At 36.5% G+C, this 9,988-nt stretch overlaps 2 protein-coding genes across 2 annotated transcripts; one reads left to right on the top strand and one right to left on the bottom strand.

Moving 5' to 3' along the window:
- Positions 1-5,670: 5,670 nt before the first annotated feature.
- On the top strand, positions 5,671-7,255 carry LOC108760111 (uncharacterized). The gene is made up of 3 exons (XM_018505908.1): positions 5,671-6,132; positions 6,245-6,476; positions 6,582-7,255. The coding sequence occupies exons 2-3, from the start codon at positions 6,354-6,356 to the stop codon at positions 7,098-7,100; spliced, it is 642 nt and encodes a 213-aa protein (XP_018361410.1). The 5' UTR covers positions 5,671-6,132; positions 6,245-6,353; the 3' UTR covers positions 7,101-7,255.
- A 541-nt stretch (positions 7,256-7,796) lies between these two features.
- Positions 7,797-9,480, bottom strand: LOC108760122 (uncharacterized). The gene is made up of 4 exons (XM_018505919.1): positions 9,240-9,480; positions 8,578-8,839; positions 8,331-8,502; positions 7,797-8,163 (listed from the first exon to the last, which is right to left on the bottom strand). The coding sequence occupies exons 1-4, from the start codon at positions 9,270-9,272 to the stop codon at positions 8,040-8,042; spliced, it is 591 nt and encodes a 196-aa protein (XP_018361421.1). The 5' UTR covers positions 9,273-9,480; the 3' UTR covers positions 7,797-8,039.
- Positions 9,481-9,988: the final 508 nt, after the last annotated feature.

Genomic DNA, 9,988 nt, shown 5'->3' with positions numbered 1-9,988 from the left:
GCCGTCGTTGGACGGGCCCACGCCGCGTCCGAGGGGCATCCGCACTCGCGCGCCCCGGACGTGACAGTAACAAAATCAAAAATTAGTTTGCTTTAAAATATTCAAAGTAATTGGGCTATGTTTGGAGTAAAAATTTTAATTATGAAATAAATATTAATAGTGTACCGAAGTAAAAAATTGTTTTTATTATAAAAGTAGAAAACAAACCGTACAGTCTATATAATTATAATTCAATGCATCTACTGTACATTTTGAGCAACAATTATTAAACAAAAATTCAAAGTTTATTGATCAACTATAATAATAAAAAATAAAGGCCCTAAACGGTTAATCTAGATGTTTAGCACTGAATAATTATATATTGTGACTTTTTATATACTACATATGTAATTCTTAAACTGTGCGCCGAAATTACAATCAATTATAATCATTAAAAAGAATTGCCATTTTTCAGTCATAGCGGCTCTTGGTACGTAATGATAACTTTTGTATGAATTGATTTAGAAGAATTGATTACAAAAGAAACTGGAAAAAACAAGGACACTAGGAGTCAGGCGCAGAAGACGTCGCACAAATAACACACGTAAAAACATAAAACTTTATTCTACTAAACGCGCTTACATGTTTCGGCTCGCTTTTGAGCCCTCCTCAGAGACAAAATTAAAAGTGACTCACTGTGTCTGATACTGACTAGCCAACATATTAAGAACCGGTTTTTGAATTATTTATAATAATGTTTGCGATATATATGATGTGTTACGTCCAAGGTTCCGCACGCATGGAACCTGAGGGGGTGGTCGTAATAGGAGACTTGTCTACCGTCGTTGTCGGATCCTAGCTCCGGACCGCAAGGAAGCGAAGTGGGAAAACCGACTCGGACGGGAGGCACTTCGCTTCGTCCTTAGGCTCTCGAAGAGCCGGGGGCTTGAAGGGGGACGAAGTGGAAGCCTCGCTCGGGGTCGTCGCTCCGCTGAGCGGCTCCCCGAGGCGGACGCACACGCTAAAGGCCGGAAAATGGGTCAGTGTGCCTTAGGGGCACACTTCTATCCCATATGGGCCAGTACGTCCGAATGCCCTTATTTTCGGCCTTGGAAGTAAATCCAAAGGGCTGGGGATTGGACTAAGTGCAATCGTGGTGTTAGCGTTAGGAATACGAGATGTTTCTCGAAATTAAAATAATCAGATTTTGATAATTAAGTAATATAAAAATTAAAATTATGGATGGTTGTTACATTACATATATATGTATATATTATATATATATATATATATATATATATATATATTTAATAATATAGTTATATGTGTTTGTGTGCGTGTGTGTGTATATAATAATAATAATGTAGGTGAGAGTGTGATAATTTGGATTTAAGGAGGAAGGGAATATTCAAAAAAAGGAGTCAGATTTTTAGCCGGAATGGTAAATGGATGTGGGCAACCTTCTAAATATACAATGGCAGGTTGGGAGGTGTTGGGAGGAGCAGTCACCCAAAAATCGAAGAGGTCTTCTATGGATGTAATGTAATGGAAGGTCTGAGAAGGGAGAGAGGTAGTTTGATCGGGGAAGGTCAGGAATTCGGGATTGAACTCGGAGTGAGGAGCTGGGGTTTGTGGAGCGGGAGTCTCGTTAGGTGAGATAGGTAGGGGTGATGGTGGTGAATATGAGACTTCGTGTGGAGGAGAAAACAAAGAGAGGAGGGAGGGTATCGCGAGTGTCTCTGTCGGAGTGTTCGGTGTCGGAGGGTGAGAAATGCAGGGTTGTGCCGCGGGGCGAAGTTCTTGGGCGGCTCGAGTCCTGCTTCTGATAACGGTTCGGCGCGACCGTACGAAACGTATCACGCTGCGGCGTGGCGGTGAAGGAGCGGTGGACCCGTTAGAGCGCACTGCAATGTTATTTTAAAGGTAAGCGAAAGAAATTACTCAGTTACCGAACAACTGAAAAAATAAGAAAAAACTGAACGGGAGATCGAAGATGAACGCGGGGGTCTAAGTACGGAGAGGAGAAAGAGAAAGAGAAAGAACAATAAAATGAAAGAAAAAGGGAGAGGGTGGTGTTAACTTACTGGTTGATGAAATCAGCGGAGTCTGTTGAGAGGGCTGCAAGAGCTTCAAGGTCGGCGTAGGTGGTCGGGACTTCGGGGCGCCAAGTCACTGACTCTAATAATTGTTTTAATGAATAACAATGGAGTCGCCCGAGACTCGAACTCGATTGGTTTTGTATGAACTGGGATAACCCTTTCGACCAACTCTAAGAACAGTTACTATGAAGCTCTCAGCAAAAGAAAAGACCAAAAGACGAGAGCAAAAGACAAGATAAAAAAGACGCTCAGGACCGCGGAACTGTGGTTTATATAGCGGTTTTTCCTAATTAGTGGGGTTCAAATTTGGGTGGTGGGGTGACTTTCGGGATTTTGGATTGGTCGAGATTATGGGGGAGGAAAGAAGTCGGTTGGTATCAACAAGTATCGTCTTAGTTTATGACTTTCCTAAATTTATGGGAAAATGCACGTGTACCGATTAAGACGAGCGCATCTGTCGGCACGCGCCCGTCAAACACTTTCCCTGGACTTCGCATGTCACATTTATATTTTATGGTCGCGGACATCGTGAGAATCGTCCGCGACTTGCTTGTCAGAAAAATGTTTAGGCGCCAGTACTGACATTAATTGCCGTTTTTAATGGCGCTGTCCAAGGGAAGTGTCATCGACGGTGCATTAGCTTCCTGCGTTCACCGATTCTAACTCTATTTTATGTGGCATTAATGGAGACACTAGAGTCTTTTACTTTAAACTTTCTCATGGGAAAAGATTTTTATTACTTTTCCTAGAAGTCTTAGGGGGTTGCTCGGAGGGTTGATAACCCCTAGGTCTCCGTGAGAAAGAGAAAAGAGATAGCGTGAGTCCGCTGGACGTAACAGATGCTTTGTGATCATGGTGAGCGTCCCTATTTTCGGGATATTTAATTATAATTTAAAAAATTTTTTGTTAAATTAGTTTTCTCTTTTTTCTAATTTCCATATTTCCTTTCTTTTTCTTTTTTTGCATTTTTATTTTTCTTTCACGTTTTTTTTCCTTCATTTCTGATATTTAAATCCTCGACGTAGGGGTGCTCACTATGACGGGATAACGTCGTTTAACAGTTTTTATGTATGTTAGTTTGAGTATATAGTTTTATGTATGTTGTCTCTGAGGAGGGCTCAAAAGTGAGCCGAAACATGTAAGTGCGTTAGCTGTTTCGTTTGAACAGGACTAGGCAGGAGTGCAGGAGTGAGTGAGAATGAAACAAAACACTGCGAATGTGGCTAGAGGGGAAAAAAGAGATAGAGTATCGGACCGGTCGCAGCGCGCGTTTGATCTACTAATAATCTTTCATCCATTATCTTCAGTAAAAATTTTTCATGTCCGAATACAAATAAATAAATATATATATATATATAAACATGCATAAACATGTATAAACATTCATAAATAATAATTATATATTATATATGTCCATACATGTCCATACATCGTTTTTATTCTTTCGTACAATTATTGTTTAGTGCAATAAAAATAATAATAATAATGATAAACAAAAAAATAATTACAAGGATAAATTTCGCGTTATTCGTTTTAGAAAGAATCAAATTTAGAGAATGTAAAGCATGATTTTTGCATTGTTTGTTTTACAAAAAATCAAGTTTGGAGAAATGTATAAGCAATTCTTAAGCCAGCGGCACACGATGCTTTTTTTCCTGCTGGATTGCTTGCGTGTTACTGTGCTGGCAATCTGACTGGCTGCTATGCTGGAAATTGTATGGCTTGCAGGCCCCGCTGTTGGCTGATCCGCTGGATTTTCGTGATAGAACCGGTGCTATTTTTCTTGCTTGATTTCATGCTGGCTTATTGTAGAACCAATCATGACGCCGCTTCATTTGAAGATGGCCGCTGGAAAGCGTGTAAACACATGTGATTAATTCTCAATCGACGATTTTTCATAAAACGAAAGAATCTGGCAGAAAAAGCGTTGCTCTTCTCCGCGAACCAAAATATTTATCGGTAAAGTTCATGACTCCTCAGGGCTCAGGTTAGGAATTTTTATGTACTTGTAATAAATTCCAGTTGCTCAGCCAGTACTAAAACTCGCATCGTCTGAAGCCAAACTAGCAACACAGCCAATAGCACAGCCAGCACTGTTGCCAACACGGCAGCAAGCACGCAAATCCAGCTAGCAATCCAACAGGAAAAAAAGCATCGTGTGCCGCTGGTTTTATACATTTCTCCAAACTTGATTTTTTGTAAAACAAACAATGCAAAAATCATGCTTTACATTCTCTAAATTTGATTCTTTCTAAAATGAATAACGCGAAATTTATCCTTGTAATTATTTTTTATGCTTTCTCATTATTATTATTATTTTTATTATACTATATAATAATTCTATAAAAGAAAGAAGAATGTATGAACATATATATGGACATATTTCGTATATAATTATAGATTTTTATCTAGTTATATATGTTTATGAACCTTTAACATATGTTTATGCATATTTATATATACTCGTATTTATATATATTCTTACATGAAAAATTTTTTACTAAATATATTATATATTTTAATTTTTTTACGTTTTAGAAACATATCTAATGAAACAAGTGCCAGAAAGTAATATATAATTACTATGATCCTTAAAATCGTACAACTTTCAACCTTTGTATCAGCCCTCTCGCCCACTCAGGCAGTATGGTAATTATGTTTTCTTATATTTTATGATGTAAATAACATATATACAAAGTTTTAGTCGGTAACAAATCATGACGTTTTAGTTAAATAGGCCTTCTACAATAAGTCGCAAGTCAGAACGTCAGAAGTCTTAACCAGTCTTAACCAAGTCGTTCAAGTTGGCTATTGGTTAACTTCACCGATTATGACTTAAGATCGCTTAGAACTTCTGACTTGTGGCTTATTGTAGAAGGCCTAAAAAATTCGACATGTTAGGACGAGCATAGCGACTCCTTAGGTCCACTCAAATGGTATGGCATGTGTATTTTTGTATGTTTCGTAGTGAAAATAGGCAATATACAAAAAAAACAGCTGGTAACAAATCTTTTTTTTTTTCACTAAAAAATTTACCACTTTAGCTTGATTTGACGGCCCCTTCGATTCACAGAAACGGTATGGCACCTACCTTCCGATTGGTTTTTTTTACGTAAATTATCACTAGAAACATATGCCAGCCGGTAACATATTAGGAAAAAAACAAAAAATTTTTTTACAACTCAATCACACGCTATCAATTTTAAAACCGCGGGAGGTTTGCCATACTTGCGTTTCCCGCATGTTTACCTAATAAATGACGAATTATAACGATTTCAAGCGGTAACAAATCATAACCATTTTAGTGTCATCATCTCCCGAACTATGAGCTTAATTTTTATTCAACGCTCAGTGAACAACAAGGATAAAGTAATACTTCTGTGCTAACCGCTGCATAAACGAATGCATGCGAATAGTCATCAACTTTAATAGGCCTTCTACAATAAGCCACAAGTCAGAACGTCAGAAGTCTTAACCAGTCTTAACCAAGTCGTTCAAGTTAGCTATTGGCCAACTTCACCGATTATGACTTAAGATCGCTTATGGTACGTTTCCACTGAGCGCGTCACGCGTCGCGTCGTCCATTGCGTCACGACGCGACGCAAAGAAGTTCAAGAATAGCGTCGTACTAATTCACACTGAACGCGTCAGCGTCATCGCAAATCAAAGCAATGCATGGTAATACATGGCAATGCATGAGCGATCACGTAACCACACGTAACCTAGAATCATGGAGGCCTATCGACAGCGTTTGCGAACGAAAATTACTGGCATATTACTTTTGTATAGACGGCTAAAACTTATGGAAGAGGAAAATAAAAGATTTCACCGATTCTGGGAGCATCCAATAATTAAAACGAGACCAACTCATGGGAACTGGGAACATTTGATACAAGAGCTCCGTTTGTATGATCATGAAACCTATTTTAACTTTATGAGAAACACCACAAACTTTTGAAGAGATTCTTTCTTTGGTTGGATCACAACTAATACTACAAACAACAAATTGTCGAGAGCCCATCTCTGTAGAAACTCGATTATCATTTACAATTCGGTAAGTCATGAAATATTTCTTTTTGATTGCCATTTTCTGGTTTTTTTATTAACATTATTATTTTTTTAATCACACACACACACATTAAAATAATTCTTTGGAAATCTTTTAGCTATTTAGCTACTGGAGATTCTCTAAAATCATTAGCTTTGGGTTTCAAAATTGGGACAAGTACTGCATCTAAAATAGTTCGAGAAACGTGCAAAGCGATATGGTGTAATATGCAGCAAGAATTTTTAACACCCTCTGAAGAAAATTGGTTACATATTCATGATGAATTTGCACAACGTTGGAATTTTCCACACTGTGTTGGCGCATTGGATGGAAAGCATGTTGTCATCACAGTAAGTTAATTTTATCATAGATAATGTGACTACAAATACTTGCATGTGTTAATGAGTTTACAGATATTTTTCAAAAAATGTAATGCTTCAAATTTTTTTTTTAAGGCTCCGGCAAATTCTGGATCGTCGTTCTATAACTATAAAGGACAACATAGTATTGTGCTAATGGCCTTGGTATCTGCAAATTATAAATTTCTTATGGTAGATATAGGAGCTCAAGGGCGCCATAGCGACGGAGGTATCTTTAAAAACTGTGAAATGGGTCGTCGATTCAGTGAAGGACTAATGAATTTGCCTCCTCCGTCAATTATTGATCCAGCATATACTGAACCACTTCCATTCGTAATAGTTGCAGACGAGGCTTTTCAATTGAACTCATTTACTATGAGACCATATCCAGGGAGGAATCTAACTCCAGAAAGACGTATATTCAACTACAGATTGTCCAGGGCAAGAAGAGTGGTTGAGAATGCTTTTGCTATTATGGTTGCACGATGGAGAATTTATCATACCTTTATGAACACATTGCTGGCTACGATCGAAGCAATTGTGCAAGCTACTGTTTGTCTTCACAATTTTATGATGACGAGAAATCATTATTTTGATCACCGATTGATCATGTGAATTGCGATGGCATCATGGCGAACGATACGCAGCCAGAAACAGGTGCAGTTCAAAGTTATCATAATTCCAGTTCAAACAATTATTCGAGACAAGCAGCTGAGATCCGAAATAGATTTACTCAATATTTTATGAACGAAGGAGTTGTATCATGGCAATGGGAGATGTAATAAGATCAATATAATAAGAGTATCAAATGTATATAATTTTCAAAAATATTTATTAAAATATATTTATATACATTCCTGTACTTTATAATTTCGGTGTGAGGATTTGACGAGTATTTTATATTTGTTGTGATATAACAAAAACGCAAAAGTTATAAAAATAATAGTACGTGTATAATTATATACTACATAACTACAAACAAAATATAAAGAATATTTAACATTATAGTACAATTTGCTTTTAGGCAAACTTATAAAAATTATTTTGCGCACAGCCTGCGATTCCTTAAAATAATATCACATTAGGTAGCTATTTGTTATTTTATAAAAAAAATAAAAATATTATAGTACATAACCAAATATTATAAAGCAAAGAAATTATTTTTTTGAGTTTTTGAAGAGATTATTAGGTTTTTAGATAAAATAAGAGCTATTTTGCTGAAGATCTGCAGATTAAAAAATAAACATGAAATACTTAAAATATACATTCATACAATGAATATTGCAAAAAATGTATTAAATCAATGTGTTTTTCTCTATCCCTTTTTCTCTTTCTTTAGTTTAATTATTTACGAAAGTGGTTGGTCGAGAAACCGATATTTCGTTTCATAATATGTCTGACTCATCCTGTACCTGCATTAAGGATTCTGTTATTTTTCGTATTAAATTCTTCACTTTCTTGTTGGAGAGGGTCCTCATTTCTGATTTTAAATATAGCATAAAAGATCCAATACGATCCGGCACATTAGATTCTAAATATTTTTTACAAAACACTTCAAAATTTTCCGTCAAAGATCCTGCAGGCGACTCTTTTTTTCTTTGGTACAGAAGAACAGCTTGCCACTGGTGTTTCCATATCTGTTGTAGAGCGTTTGTTCTTTGATAGATTGCTTATCGTTCTATAATTAGAAAATTATTTTTATTTTTATTTCTAAAATAATTATCCGCTAATCCGTTCTAATTTCAGTCAAAACTATTTATAAAAACTATTCTCATTTTCACTTGTGAAAAAGAAACGTGCAAATTTATACTTTTTTGTAATACTGTACATAATTAAGAAACTTACGGTCTGTATTCTACGGTAGGACGAAGGAAATTCAGCTGTGTAAAGTATTTCCAATCAATTGTGCTACTTGCAGCACTGCCACTGCGCTTAGATTTGTCTTCCTCAGCTATCAGTCTGAGAAAGCGATCTCTTAATGATTTAAATGTTTTCTGACTATGTCCTTTCTGTACACCTGTAAAGTAATATAATGAAATTTAAATTGATATATTTTTATACTTTATGCCTATAGTAAAGAGTTTCTGCTTACCTAAAACTGTATCAATTTCATGCCACAATGCTGCTGTAATATTATGATTCCTTTCAGCATATGGGATTAGTGAATTCCACAAAGGCTCTCTAAAAAAATTGCTGAAAACTTCAGCAATGAGTAATTCTTTTTCATTACTTACAGGAATGTTTAAAGGATCTGAGTCTTTTGTTTCACTGTTGTTCTTCTGTATTGTACAGTTTTCGTAATGCTTTTTGGCAGCTATGCCACCTGCTATAACAGCATTACAATTATCACATATCTGAAACAAAAGATGTAGTAGGCAGATTGTTCCAACTTAGTGGGAAATTTTTCCTGATAGGTATGTATTATCTGTCTTTATTTTTAGGGAGAAAGATAAATGGTACGGTTAACGCGATGCTACAAACTCTTTGAAACGTTTTTTAATTGATTAATTTGTAAAATTCTTTCTTCTGATTGGTTCATGAAACACTTCAAAGCATTTATAGCAAAACTTTAACCATAACCAAAGATAGATACATATTTACCTGATTAAGTTACCAAGAAGTTGAAACATAACCTTAATTTTACAAAACATCGATAGGAAGTTTTCTAGCAAAATATTGTAGGTAATTTAACATTTTAACTTATAATCGTAACTTAGAAATATCATTTTGATTAATTAATAATTTAGAACTTACGAATACTGTCCCATTTTTCGTGACCTGCCTCATGGTGGAATGCGCGCAATTCAGAATAGGAAGAATATTTCGTTCCTAGGCTACGTTCCAAAACGTCCTCTCCGAGGACAATTTTACTCAAAATAATACACGTAACATATACTACAGTGAAACTTTCCTCGAAGAACGTTTTGGAATGTAACCTATAATCTTTTATCTCTACCTCTACAATGTCGAGCAAAATTACGATGCGTCACGCAAAGAGTCGCGCGTCAAATGATACAATAAAATGGGATGTTTTGATTGGTTAATTCGTGACGCGGATGGACGACGCGACGCGTGACGCGCTCAGTGGAAACGTACCATTAGAACTTCTGACTTGCGGCTTATTGTAGAAGGGCTGTAACGTTAAATATCTCGGTTCGTAGGGCAAAGCGACGCTTATTTCTGCTAGATTCTTTCGTTTCATGCAAAAACGCGTCGAATGAGCCAAATTTTAACGAAATCGGAGGTGGGGGAGGTATTCTGTATAATTACCCTCTTTTCAATTCTAGAATTAGAAAAAGATGAAAAATAAGTTGAACCCGTTGAACCTCGGTTAAGGGTGATGTCCCATGCAGCGGATCGTGCGTAAGCGGATTCGCGTATCGCCAATCACAGAATCATTCTCTTAGATCTGTTTACAAATTTCGCAAGCATATCTAAGAGAATGATTCTGTGATTGGCGATACGCGAATCCGCTTACGCACGATCCGCTGCATGGGACATCA

This window comes from Trachymyrmex cornetzi, unplaced genomic scaffold, assembly GCF_001594075.2.
Source record: "Trachymyrmex cornetzi isolate Tcor2-1 unplaced genomic scaffold, Tcor1.1 scaffold1064, whole genome shotgun sequence".
NCBI classification, from domain to species: Eukaryota; Metazoa; Arthropoda; class Insecta; order Hymenoptera; family Formicidae; genus Trachymyrmex; species Trachymyrmex cornetzi.
Note: the sequence above shows the minus strand (reverse complement) of the source record. Positions and strands in the feature narration are given on the sequence as shown.

Coding starts and splice junctions, on each gene's coding strand:
- LOC108760111 (XM_018505908.1), top strand. CDS start 6,354: ATGCAGCAAGAATTTTTAACACCCTCTGAAGAAAATTGGTTACATATT. Junction 6,477..6,581: donor GAAAGCATGTTGTCATCACA/GTAAGTTAATTT, acceptor TTTTTTTTTAAG/GCTCCGGCAAATTCTGGATC.
- LOC108760122 (XM_018505919.1), bottom strand. CDS start 9,272: ATGAGGCAGGTCACGAAAAATGGGACAGTATTC. Junction 8,503..8,577: donor TGAAATTGATACAGTTTTAG/GTAAGCAGAAAC, acceptor ATTACTTTACAG/GTGTACAGAAAGGACATAGT. Junction 8,164..8,330: donor CCTACCGTAGAATACAGACC/GTAAGTTTCTTA, acceptor TTCTAATTATAG/AACGATAAGCAATCTATCAA.